Here is a 14,539-nt window from a genome sequence, read left to right on the forward strand (position 1 = left end):
TTATTTATGTACCCAGTAGGTTCCTCAGGTCCTCTGGCACTGACCTTTTAACTATCCTGAAGTCTAGGACCAAGAAGCATGGAGAGGCAGCTTTTAGTTACTATCCCCCCAGCCTCTGGAGTAGCCTGTCAGAGAACCTGAGGGGGACCAAGAGGCATGGAGAGGCAGCCTTTAGTTATTATGCCCCCAGCCTCTGGAATAGCCAGAGAACCTGAGGGGGACCAAGAGGCATGGAGAGACAGCCTTTATTCATTATGCCCCCAGCCTCTGGAATAGGCAGAGAACCTGAGGGGGACCAATAGGCATGGAGAGACAGCCTTTAGTTATTATGCCCCCAGCCTCTGGAATAGCCTGTCAGAGAACCTGAGGGGGACCAAGAGGCATGGAGAGGCAGCCTTTAGTTATTATGCCCCCAGCCTCTGGAATAGTCTGTCAGAGAACCTGAGGGGGGCCAAGAGGCATGGAGAGACAGACTTTAGTTATTATGCCCCCAGCCTCTGGAGTAGCCTGCCAGAGAACCTGAGGGGGGCCGAAACAGTGGACATATTTAAAAGAGATCTTAAAACACATCTTTTTAGCTTTGCTTTCCTTAGGGTGCTTTTTATCTTATGTTTGTTGTGTAGTAAATATTTCATATTTTATTTTAATTGTTTTTTATTAATTTTTTCCTGTAAAGCACATTGCATTCCATGCATGAAATGTGCTGTATAAATAAAGCTTAACTAGATATGATCGATGGCTTTGTCCATTCAAAACAGAAAGAACTTTCTGTCTGATTTCTGAGAACATTTTCTACAAGAATGATCCCAGAACATCATTAGTGTTGCATCTTCAGTGAAATATGATATCACAGAACCATTCTGCAAAGCCAAAATAAAATATGGTAATATCAATCTAAAATACTATTACCACACGCATGCACACACTCACCCTGGTGATGCCCACGTTGAGTTCTTCAGGAACCAAGGTGACCCGGATAAAGCAGCCGGGGAAGTCCCCTTCCTCCTTCTCCAGCAGGTCCTTGCCCTGGTGCAGGGCGATGTGGAGCACCCCCGGCCCAGGCCCTGGTCGGGCCTCATACTCCAGGGTCACCTCCAGCTGCCCCACTGTGTAGTCGTGCCCAAAATTGTTGCCGATGGAGGAAATAGAGCTGAGAGAGTCGGTGGACATAGAGCGGTTGAAGGGGACGACCCCACCGGCAGGGTCCATCAGGTCCCGGCTCATCAGCTCCAGGTGTCCCAGGTCCCGCAGCCCATCCGGGGTGTCCACCAGCTGCAGGCTGGGCTTACGACTCAGGTTGGTGGAGGCGGAGGCCCGTCTGTGGTTGTTGGCGACCACTCTCTGAGGACACGAACAACGCAAAATTACACATCAACTCTTGCATCAAGGTCTAAGAAATTCAGTAATATTTTATTGGGTAACACTTTATATGAAGGGGGTATACATAAAGTTGTTATGAAACCAGTATTATTGCGGTATTATTCATAACCTTAGTAACACATTTATCCACAGGAATTTCCAAATTAAAGGCCTTTTGTAAAATGGAAATGTTTATTTTTTACTTCTTCTTCTATGGTATATTGGTGATCACACAATTTAATGAGCATCCTGCCACCCACTCTGCGGGATGGAAATAGGATTCCCCAGAAAAAACTTTTCTGTTAAATAAATAAAACGGATGATCCCTATACAGGCTCAAGGGAACCTGGGAGGGTGGGTCTTCCAGTGCTTGCAAGTCTTCAGATGTAAAATCCCTGAATCCCAAAACCTTGTCTGAAGCCGCCATTATAATGTCCAGTTCCTTTGACTTCCTTGAGACTTGTGCTACACAGTTTATAACTGTGGCAATAAACGCAACAAAATCCATATTTCTAACACACAGGGTATCTTTTGTCTGGCAGCAAACATTTTTGTTATCCACAACCATATATTCACAACCATATATTCACTAGCTTCACTTGTTTTCTCAATTATTTTAATTGCCTCCCCATAGGAGATTCAATTTACCGCTCTAACTTTTGTCACTTCAATCTCCTTCACCCTTACAGGGCACTCCAGGAACTCGGGATCATGAGCCCCACCACAATTGCAACACTGTCGTCCTTCTACCCACAGTTCTTCAATATACTCTGTGCGTCTGCACACACTTGAAACATGGCTAAATACTTTACAATTCTTGCACTGCAATGGTTTTGGGAGGAAAGCTCTTACAGCGTATCTTACATCAAATCAAATCAAATTTTATTTGTCACATACACATGGTTAGCAGATGTTAATGCGAGTGTAGCGAAATGCTTGTGCTTCTAGTTCCGACAATGCAGTAATAACCAACAAGTAATCTAACTAACAATTCCAAAACTACTGTCTTATACACAGTGTAAGGGGATAAAGAATATGTACATAAAGATATATGGATGAGTGATGGTACAGAGCAGCATAGGCAAGATACAGTAGATGGTATCGAGTATAGTATATACATATGAGATGAGTATGTAAACTAAGTGGCATATTTAAAGTGGCCAGTGATACATGTATTACATAAAGATGCAGTAGATGATATAGAGTACAGTATATACAGTGCCTTGCGAAAGTATTCGGCCCCCTTGAACTTTGCGACCTTTTGCCACATTTCAGGCTTCAAACATAAAGATATAAAACTTTATTTTTTTTGTGAAGAATCAACAACAAGTGGGACACAATCATGAAGTGGAACGACATTTATTGGATATTTCAAACTTTTTTAACAAATCAAAAACTGAAAAATTGGGCGTGCAAAATTATTCAGCCCCCTTAAGTTAATACTTTGTAGCGTCACCTTTTGCTGCGATTACAGCTGTAAGTCGCTTGGGGTATGTCTCTATCAGTTTTGCACATCGAGAGACTGACATTTTTTCCATCCCTCCTTGCAAAACAGCTCGGCTCAGTGAGGTTGGATGGAGAGCATTTGTGAACAGCAGTTTTCAGTTCTTTCCACAGATTCTCGATTGGATTCAGGTCTGGACTTTGACTTGGCCATCCTATTTGGGCGGTAAGCAAATTGGAGTGGGTCTAGGGTGTCAGGTAGGGTGGAGGTGATATGGTCCTTGACTAGTCTCTCAAAGCACTTCATGATGACGGAAGTGAGGGCTACGGGGCGGTAGTCGTTTAGCTCAGTTACCTTAGCTTTCTTGGGAACAGGAACAATGGTGGCCCTCTTGAAGCATGTGGGAACAGCAGACTGGTATAGGGATTGATTGAATATGTCCGTAAACACACCGGCCAGCTGGTCTGTGCATGCTCTGAGGGCGCGGCTGGGGATGCCGTCTGGGCCTGCAGCCTTGCGAGGGTTAACATGTTTAAATGTTTTACTCACCTCGGCTGCAGTGAAGGAGAGTCCGCATGTTTTCGTTGCAGGCCGTGTCAGTGGCACTGTATTGTCCTCAAAGCGGGCAAAAAAGTTATTTAGTCTGCCTGGGAGCAAGACATCCTGGTCCGTGACTGGGCTGGTTTTCTTCTTGTAGTCCGTGATTGACTGTAGACCCTGCCACATACCTCATAACCAAGCTTCACATGCGTTGGTATTTGCTCTTTATCAAAAAACAACAGGACTGACAGACTTTCTTCTTTTTCTCCATTCACCCAGAGGGTCAGACGCCAGGCACCACTACTCTGGGAATTCTATTCAGGTATTGAACCTGAACATCTGTCGTCACCCCTGAGATGACTCCTTTGACGGGTGCTCTACTCCGAAGTTAGAAACACAAAACTTATGTTGTCTGGATTCTTTTGAGGCCCACTGCAATCTTTCTCTTTTCTTCAGAAATACAATTAATCAGAATAAGACAACTCCAGGTCACTCTGACACAGTCCACTTTTCCCAGTGCAAACTTCATAATTTGACACCTCAAACGGTTTTCCCACATATGCATCCTTACTAGAGGTCGACCGATTAATCGGAATGGCCTATTAATTAGGGCCGATTTCAAGTTTTCATAACAATCGGAAATCTGTATTTTTGGACACCAATTTAAAAAAAAAATGTTATGTTGTTTTTTTAGACCTTTATTTAATCTTTATTTAACCAGGCAAGTCCGTTAAGAACACAATCTTATTTTCAATGATGGCCTAGGAACGGTGGGTTAACTGCCTCGTTCAGGGGCAGAAAGACAGGTTTTCACATTGTCAGCTCGGGGGATCCAATCTTGCAACCTTACAGTTAACTAGTCCAACGCAATAAGGACCTTGCCTCTCTCTCGTTGCACTCCACAAGGAGACTGCCTGTTACGCAAATGCAGTAAGCCAAGGTAAGTTGCTAGCTAGCATTACACTTATCTTATAAAAAACAATCAATTATAATCACTAGTTAACTACACATGGTTGATGATATTACTAGATATTATCTAGCGTATCCTGTGTTGCATATAATCTGACTGAGCATACAAGCATACAAGTATCTAAGTATCTGACTGAGCGGTGGTAGGCAGAAACAGGCGCGTAAACATTCATTCAAACAGCACTTTCATGCGTTTTGCCAGCAGCTCTTCGTTGTGCGTCAAGCATTGCGCTGTTTATGACTTCAAACCTATCAACTCCCAAGATTAGGCTGGTGTGACCGAAGTGAAATGGCTGTCTAGCAAGCGCGCGCTAATAGCGTTTCAAACTTCACTCGCTCTGAGCCTTGGGGTGGTTGTTTCCCTTGCTCTGCATGGGTAACGCTGCTTTGATGTGGTGGCTTTTGTCGTTGTGTTGCTGGTTCGAGCCCAGGGAGGAGCGAGGAGAGGGACGGAAGCTATACTGTTACACTGGCAATACTAAAGTTCCTATAAGAACATCCAATAGTCAAAGGTTAATGAAATACAAATGGTATAGAGGGAAATAGTCTTATAATAACTACAACCTAAAACTTCTTACCTGGGAATATTGAAGACTCATGTTAAAAGGAACTACCAGCTTTCATATGTTCTTATGTTCTGAGCAAGGAACTGAAAGGTTAGCTTTCTTACATAGCACATATTGCACTTTTACGTTCTTCTCCAACACTTCGTTTTTGCATTATTTAAACCAAATTGAACATGTTTCATTATCTACTTGAGGCTAAATTGATTTTATTGATGTATTATATTAAGTTAAAATAAGTGTTAATTCAGTATTGTTGTAATTGTCATTATTCCAAATATTTTTTTATATATAAATAGGCCGATTAATCGGTATCGGCTTTTTTGGTCCTCCAATAATCGGTATCGGTGTTGAAAAATCATAATCGGTCGGCTCTAATCCTTACTCAACAAACATATCCCAACAATAAGTGATTCATTATCCTTTACACACATACTCCAATTATAGAACATTTTCCTTACAATTTTCAATACTGTTGTCCATTCAGAACATTCATCTTCACCAAATTTGCATTGACTTCCACCATCCCCCCCCCCCCCCCCCCCCCCCCCCCGCTGCCTTCGTACAATATTCTTTTTAATGGTTAGTTGAGCTGATCAGTCTTGGCCCAGCCCACCATTTTGTTAAAATGTGTCATTTTAAAATGTTATAAGACTCTATTTATTGCCCCCTATTGGCTCCTTAATTTCTCGCTAGATGACGTTCTTCCATTACTGTGACATTGTCGCAGCAGGGACCTGTGACATTTTCCTTGCTGTGGTAGTCTGGGTACCCATCTTTTACATTTTTATTTTTTTCCCACACCAGATGCAAACATATACACACGTACAACACTTTACAGACGCACACAAACAACGACTACATCTCATCTGCCGAGGCCGCATGCTCACACCCCCTTCCCTAGTGCCTGCATTATGGTTTGACACACGGCCTTAAATTGCACACATTAGTTTTTTTTCGGTCGCCCGTTGACATTTCAATAACAAATCATTAGATTTGTCCATTGTGTTAATGATGGCATATTGAGTGATATTCACGTTTTTTAGTATACTTTTTTTTTTTCAAGATGATAGATGAGAAGAGAATCGTCCAGCCCATTGGGTGTCTCACTATACCCCCATATACCATGTCTTGAAATTCGCAGACAGATGGGTTAAAAGTACATTTACATTGTAATACTTCTGACAGCTAACTTTCTAGCTCCGCCCATCATTTTTGTACTTTATAGCATTCCCAGAAAGCATGGATTATTGAGTCATTGTTAGTTTTACACTTAAAGGGAATTTCACCATGGCTATGCCACGGCATAGAGTCATTACTATATTAACAATATTACTTTATCATAAACATCAGTTCTTCAAACCACAAACTAGAACATTTTCATTTCACTGGAAGAATCTGGAAGTTGACTCACTGTGTATTGGTCTGCTCATAATGAGCCACAGTCTGGCATTCATGGCGTATGCTAATACCGCCCGCTAGGTAGAGTGGGCGTGCCCACAAACTTAATAATGTCGTTGTTTACTTCGAACGACCGACACACAGTAATCTCAGAACTTCTCTAGGCAACATTTTTTTACTGTTTGTCATCATGCCCATATGGTGTTCTGTTGCTGGCTAAGCCAATTCCAAACATGCGCAAAGATGAGTTATCTTTCACAAATCTACCTACCAGAGATTCACCCCAATTCTGCCAGTGGCTTGCGGCTATCAAGAATGATGAGGTGAGCAAAGATTGTCAGAAGGATTTTCAGGCTGAACTGATGGGGAATACATTTAGACGACAGCTGAGAAGTGACGCGATACCAGCAATTTTTCTAACTTCAGTCCATGAATGTTTCATATGTGTTTTAACCTGTCCACAAAATAATATAGTTGGTTGAAGTGTTCGTTTTGATATTTCAACCTGCGTGTCCTGATCGTGTCTGGAGTGGATGGACAAAATCGGTGTAGTCAGCATGTTACACCAGTTAACGTGCTTTACCCAAAGATTTTTGCCGAAATCTTGTCTATTTCAAGTCTTCTCTCATTGATGGAGACAGGTGGGTGTCCACCCCAAAGTGCTGCATGTCATGATGACAGGGACCTGTTTCGATCAATGAGTGAGAAGACTTGAAATAGACACGATGGCGGCGCACATATTGTCGGATGACTTTATGACGCTAAAAAACTATTTATTTTAATTACGTAGCATTTTCGAAATTCAAACTGACCCCCTGCAACTGGAAACATACATTTTATGAGACGACATCGCTAAGGTTGGTTGAACATTCTCAGTTCTACACCAAACAGTACCTATCCTGTAACTCCCAGTAATGGATACCAGAAATCTTTGGCTAAATCACATTATCTGGTGTAACAATCTGTAGCTAAGAGAACTGGTGATCACAGCAGATGATGGGAGGGGTGTTCATGATGAAATTACCATCCCAAAGAAACATACAGTAAGTTCAGGGAATACTTGTAAAGGTGTGGGAGGAGTGTTGTCATTATCAAACTGCCATTCAGCTCCTCGTGAGTCATCTGCTTGAAATCCAGACTAATGTCTAATCCTTTGAAAGGGATACAGATCACAGGATTCAGTTCTGCTACAATGACACACGCAGGCACAATAATTATGTTTCTGTATCTAGATTCCACTCCAGGAAGAAGCCCAGGCACTACACAGTACTGTCTGTAAGACAAAAAAATATATATATATACTATTATTGTACAGTTGAACTGTGCCAGCATAACATCAACATTAGGGTAGACTAGTTGAACATGCATACATGTGCACAGGCGCAGAGATGACATTTACAACAATATCTAGCCTAATAGAAGGAAATATGGCACAATCCTCAACCTTTGCACAGTGACCAGACTGTACAAACGAGCCTAGGAAGATAGATAGATAGCATTTACCTACAGCTATGTCTATGCTGTAACATGAGGTGATGCTGGCGGATGAATGGCACGACAATGGGCGTCACGTCGTCCGGGTTAGGGGATGGTTTGGCCATGGGGGCTTTACTTGGCTCATCGTGCTCTAGCGACTCCCTGTGGTGGGCCGGGCCCTTGCAGGTTGACTTCGGTCATCAGTTGAACGGTGTTTCCTCCGACATATGGATGCAGCTGGCTTCCGGGTTAAGCTGGCGGGTGTTAAGGAACACTGCTTGCGGGTCATGTTTCGGAAGACGCATGACTCGACCTTCGTCTCTCCCGAGCCCATTAGGGAGTTGCAGCGATGAGACAAGTATTTGAAAAATGTAATAAAGTCAAGGCTCTAGAAAGAGACCCGAGTTCCCGAGTTGGAATTCCGAGTTGGATGACCGTTCAAAACTATTTTTCCCAGTCGGAGTTCCCAGTTGTCTTGACTACACTGAAGTTGGAGATTTCCCACTTCCAAGTTCCCATTTTTTTTTAAAGCGGCAATAATCCCAACCCATACTACTAGCAAAACAAACTGATTGTCGTAGCTAACCACGATGCATGAATCTGCAGATAGATAAAGCTAACCAACTAGGGTCCATGTTAGCTAGCTAGCTAACATTAGGCTATAACTAGCAATAAATATGGCTTTCTGCCATACGAATAATATTACTACACAGATCACAAAAGTAACATTAGCTAGTGAGTCCCCTCTGACAGTACGCTTTAACTTGCAATGAAAACGACTGACAAAATTAGAAACTCATAATATCTGAAAATGTAGCTAGCTAGACTCTTACCTGTATACATGGATGAACTCTTCTCCCTCTCTTTCACAGATACCATGGTTGCCCTTAGTTTGAAGATGTAATCTGGTGACAGATGTTTTATACAACAGCCTTCAGTTTTCTTTTCAACTCCCTCTGCATATTTGCAATCAAACGCCATAATTTTCTCCATCTCCTTAGCGATCATATTTTGCTTCAACCGGGCATTCCACGGATTTCAAAACTCAGTCAATTTCTTCAGTGACAAAAACACTGTTGATTGCGGTTTCTTCCCAATCACTGTCATCAAAAGACTCTACAATGACTGGTTCAAAGGAAACTTTTTTTTACCATTTTGACCTAAATGAGGAATTTCTGATTAATTTTCAGTCAGAGAGAGTCAGCATGGCACGATTTTCCTCCAGTAGGTGGAGAGCAGTAGCAACAGTTATTTTGCAGTTCTTCATGATATCTTTCTAAAAAATCCACAGTAGAAAGGTTTGTCTACACATACTGAGCAACTCATAATATAGACAGAAGCATGCTACATGGCAAACCAATCTGAACTCATCTCTCGGCATGTCCAGCCCATCCATTATCTCAGACAATCATGGATAGCGGGAAGGTTCCTCATAATTTAACAATGTTATTAGTATTTACCGATGGCATACACATTCGTAATTAAGGCACATGAAAGTTTACATGTTCCAGAAGGCATTTCTGCACCCCTAAAAGTGTTATACGTTCAAATGCCTCTCCTGTGAAGTAGTGACATGCAACATATGTTTCCTGAACAAGTCACATTTGTGGATTGTAATACATCCAAAAGTGGAAAAAAAGAATAAAAAATTCAGTAAACACAGAATGAATATCCACAAGCAGTTTTGGAATGTGTATGAAACATTTTTACATATTCACGGATTATGGTTTAATTTGTGAAATATTTTTACAGATTTACAGTAATGGTTTAATTTACAGAATATTTGTATATATTCACAGACCATAGTTTCATTTGTGAGTTATATTGAATATACGCATGGATGGAGGTAGACACACTTACAGAATACAGAAAAAATCCCACTCCATAGAAATGTCACTAAATGCTAACAAAAGCATAGAAAAACCTGGTGACAAAACACTCCAAATGCAGCCTGAAAAGTAGCTGAATTTGGTGTTAGATTCTCTCTCAAAAATAAATGTTCCTTGAAGGGTCTGAAAACTTGCGTGAGGGATTGAAAAAGGACGCTGTCATTGGTACCTATTCAAAAAAGCTGATTTAACAAAGTGGATATTCGTCAAATCCGTCAAAATGTATGTGTTCTAACAGGCCCACAAGGAGGTTACTAAAATTCGACATGGATATACTTGGCTGTTTTTGATGAAAAATATTTAGAGGTTGTCCTTTTCGGGTTTCAAAAAAATGTCAGCTATTCGCTTACTCCTGTTCATATAAAGTAAACTCAGCAAAACAATAAAGTCCTCTCACTGTCAACTGCCTTTATTTTCAGCAAACTTAACGTGTAAATATTGTGTATAAACACAACAAAATTCAACAACTGAGACATAAACAGAACAAGTTCCACAGACATGTAACTAGCAGAAATGGAATAATGTGTCCCTGAACAAAGGGCGGGTCAATATCAAAAGTAACAGTCAGTTTCTGGTGTGGCCTCCAGCTGCATTGAGTACTGCAGTGCATCTCCTCCTCATGGACTGGACCAGATTTGCCAGTTCTTACTGTGAGATGTTACCCCACTCTTCCACCAAGGCACCTGCAAGTTCCCGAACATTTCTGGGGGGAAATGGCCCTAGCCCTCACCCTCCAATCCAACAGGTCCCAGACGTGTTCAAAGGGATTGAGATCCAGGCTCTTAGCAGGCCATGGCAGAACACTGATACCACAAGAGGGAGGAGGATGTCTTCCCTGTAACGCACAGCGTTGAGATTGCCTGCAATGACAATAAGCTCAGTCCGATGATGCTGTGACACACCGCCCCAGACCATGACGGACTCTCCACTTCCAATTTGATCCCGCTCCAGAGTACAGGCCTCGGTGTAACGCTCATTCCTTCAACGATAAACACAAATCTGACCATCACCCCCGATGAGACAAAACCGCGACTCGTCAGTAAAGAGCACTTTTTGCCAGTCCTGTCTGGTCCACCGAAGGTGGGTTTGTGCCCATAGGCGACGTTGTTAACGGTGATGTCTGGTGAGGACCTGCCATACCACAGGCCAACAAGACCTCAGTCCAGCCTATTTCAGCCTATTGCAGACAGTCTGAGCACTGATGGAGGGATTGTGCATTCCTGGTGTAACTCGGGCAGTTGTTGTTGCCATCCCGTACCTGTCCCACAGGTGTGATGTTCGGATGTACCGATCCTGTGCAGGTGTTGTTACACGTGGTCTGCCACTGCGAGGACAATCAGCTGTCCGTCCTGTCTCCCTGTAGCGCTGTCTTAGGCGTCTCACAGTACGGACATTGCAATTTATTGCCCTGACCACATCTGCAGTCCTCCTTGCAGCATGCCTAAGGCACGTTCACGCAGATGAGCAGGGACCCTGGGCATCTTGTGTTTTTCAGAGTCAGTAGAAAGGCCTCTTTAGTGTCCTAAGTTTTCATAACTGTGACCTTAATTGCCTACTGTCTGTAAGCTGTTAGTGTCTTAACGACCGTTCCACAGGTGCATGTTTATTAATTGTTTATGGTTCATTGAACAAGTGTGGGAAACAGTGTTTAAACCCTTTACAATGAAGATCTGTGAAGTTATTTGTATTTTCATGAATGATCTTTGAAAGACAGGGTCCTGAAAATGGGACGTTTCTTTTTTTTGCTGAGTTTAGTAGCATAGCTAACATATAGAAATCGGTGGTGGTAGTTGAAGACGTTTTTAAGTGTAATGCAGTTGATTGGTGACGATGACTATGTATTAGGGTTGACATCTATACAAACATAATACTCCGATTTTTACCCCAACATAGTGTGACTACACATATAAACAATAGCCTAAATGTATACCCATTTTGATGGGCAGCAATGAAGGTATTCTGGATCTATTTCCTAAGAGGGTGGTGGTGTGGTCGCTATCCATTTACCTTTTCACTGCATGTCCCAGAGCAGGCAAAAGTGAGTTTTGTTGTGCAAATTAAAGGTAATTTAATAATAGAGAGCATCCTGTCGGGCTGTATCACCGCCTGGTACAGCAGCTGGTCCGCCCATAACCGTGAGGCTCTCCCAGAGGGTAGTGAGGTCTGCACAACACATCACCGGGTGAAAACATCCTTGCCCCCCAGTACACCGAAACCACCCGATGTCACAGGAAGGCCATAAAGATCATCAAGGACAACAACCACCCGAGCCACTGCCTGTTCACCCCGCTATCATTCAGAAGGTGAGGTCAGTACAGGTGCATCAAAGTGGGGACCGAGAGACTGAAAAACAGCTTCTATCTCAAGGCCATCAGACTGTTAAACAGCCATCACTAACATTGAGTGGCTGCTGCCAACATACTGACTCAACTCCAGCCACTTTAATAATGTCAAAATTTATGTAATCAATTTATCACTAGCCACTTTATATTATATAATGTTTACTTACCCTACATTACTCATCTCATATGTATATACTGTACTCTATACCATCTACTGCATCTTGCCATCTTAATGTAATGTATCACTAGCCACTTTAAACAATGCCACTTTATATAATGTTCTCATACCCTACATTACTCATCTCATATGTATATACTGTACTGGATACCATCTACTGCATCTTGCCTATGCCGTTCTGTACCATCACTCATTCATATATCTTTATGTACATATTCTTATTCATTCCTTTACACTTGTGTGTATAAGGTAGTTGTGAAATTGTTAGGTTATATTACTTGTTAGATACTACTGCATGGTCGGAACTAGAAGCACAAGCATTTCCCTACACTTGCATTAACACCTGCTAACCATGTGTATGTGACAAATACAATTTGATTTGATAAACATTGTGCAGCAGCCAAACTGTCATTTTATTACCATGATGGAGATAAATGGCACATCAGCTGCATATTCTGTATGGGTCATTCTATAGAAGTGTGCAGAAAAAGTTTCAGCACGTCAGGCAAACAGTGAGAAGTGTCACTCAGGCAGTACTACACCCCTGCAATCTGTTGAACTCAACGAGCACTTGAAGCGCACCTAGCCTAGTGCACCTAGATAAAATTTGGTCATGCAGAAATGAGAGACCACGTGTGTGTATTTAATACAAATTTGGGAAGATTTGGCCGAGGAAAAAGTTCTGGTTGGCGTCAGGAATTGTTAAACAGTTAGGAAGGGAGGTTGAGTGAAGTAACAGCAAACAGCATGTTGAATGAGCAACTAATGAGCCTCACAAATTTGACAAAATTACCTTATCTTTCAGTCTAATGTGGCTATTTACTTTCTTTTGTAGCTCTTGATAAGAAGCAAGCTTTTTGAAAGTAGTTAGGCCTAACTGTCCTCTCCAAGTTTAGCTGGAATTTAAGTCAAAAGGATTAGAACATTTTTATTGGTTGACGATAGGCATATGACATTGGCTTACATCTCGTCTGGCACTGCGCAGAATATCAGATCTCAACAACGATTGGAGAATGTTTAAGCTCACCAGTAGAATACCACATCCGTATGATATACACTCAGTGGTCAGTTTATTAGGTACACCCACCTGGTACCGGGTAGGACCCCCCCTGTAGCCATAATGCGACGCACCTGGTCAGCAACAATGTATCAAGGAAACCTAACGTGTGCCAGGAAAACATTCTCCACACCATTACACCACCAGCCTGTACCATTGACACCAAGCAGTAAGGGGCAATGGACTCAAATTCTGACGCTGCCATCAGCATGACACAACAGGAACTGGGATTTGTCAGACCAGGCAATGTTTATCCCCCCTCCACTGTCAAGCGTTGGTGATCACGTGCCCACTGGAGCCACTTCTTCTTGTTTTTAGCTGATAGGAGTGGAACCCGGTGTGGTCGTCTGCTGCCATTGCCCATCCGTGACAAGGACAGACGAGTTGTGTATTCTGAGATGCCGTTTTGCACACCACTGTTGTACTGCGACGTTCATTTTAAGCCTATTAGCTTGCACGATTCTTGCCATTCTCCTTCGACCTCTTTCATCAACGAGCTGCCGCCGACTGGATGTTTTTTGTTTGTCGCGCCATTCTCTGCAAACTACGGAAGCCCAGAGAATACATCTGAATTACAAATGTATTCCCTCGATATGTCGTGATCACAACTTATTTATCTCTTGATCACGACATAACAAAAGTTGTTTTGTCGGGATCACAAGAACATTTTCTCATGGTCACAACATAAAAGTTGTTTTGAACGAGATCATGAGATAAACTCTATCAATAAGAGTGGACATATTGATGATAGATTGAATGAGGCGGCAGCACATGTGTTTTTATCAATTGCTACACTAAATGATGGGACATTTCATGCTAACGTAATGCTTTCATCTGTGTTTGGTGCTCATTATCAGTTTATAACTTTAAACATTAGCAAGCTAAATGACCCTTACCTTGATTTAAGAGCTCTAGTGGCATCTAAGCCCTTGAAAGAAATGTACCATCCCTTAGTGTAGCAATCAATAAAAACATATACGCTGTCGTCTCAGTTGTCTTTCTTGGCACTGGAAAAACATTGTCTAGAGACCTGCCGCTAATGCAAAGTAACTATCCATAAATAATATTTGTTGGTATTTGTTGTTATCGAGCAAAATAGTTACATGTATTGCATTTATGACTTTTGCTCCATATTGCCAAGCTCTAGCTCTAATTTATCACCAATGTATTTTTTCTTGCAAAAGATGAGTCAATGTATCACTAAGGATTTTTTTTATTTTGTGATACTACCCACATGGTGGTCCTCTGTAACTCAATTGGTAGACCATGGCACATGCAGCTTAAAAATGGAGATAGCACAGGCAGCGCCATTGAGGCTGTC

The 14,539-nt window shown here is 42.1% G+C and overlaps 1 protein-coding gene across 2 annotated transcripts in view; it reads right to left on the reverse strand.

Moving 5' to 3' along the window:
• The window catches only part of syt12 (synaptotagmin XII), a 40,520-nt gene that overhangs the window by 13,109 nt on the left and 12,872 nt on the right, over positions 1 to 14,539 (reverse strand). For both annotated transcript variants that reach the window (XM_021564319.2, XM_021564325.2), the window contains one exon: positions 931 to 1,341. In XM_021564319.2, coding sequence (XP_021419994.1) covers positions 931 to 1,341 — 411 coding nt within the window. The remainder of the gene's footprint in view (positions 1 to 930; positions 1,342 to 14,539) is intronic.

The sequence above is a fragment of the Oncorhynchus mykiss genome, chromosome 2 (assembly GCF_013265735.2).
Source record: "Oncorhynchus mykiss isolate Arlee chromosome 2, USDA_OmykA_1.1, whole genome shotgun sequence".
Classification (NCBI taxonomy): domain Eukaryota; kingdom Metazoa; phylum Chordata; class Actinopteri; order Salmoniformes; family Salmonidae; genus Oncorhynchus; species Oncorhynchus mykiss.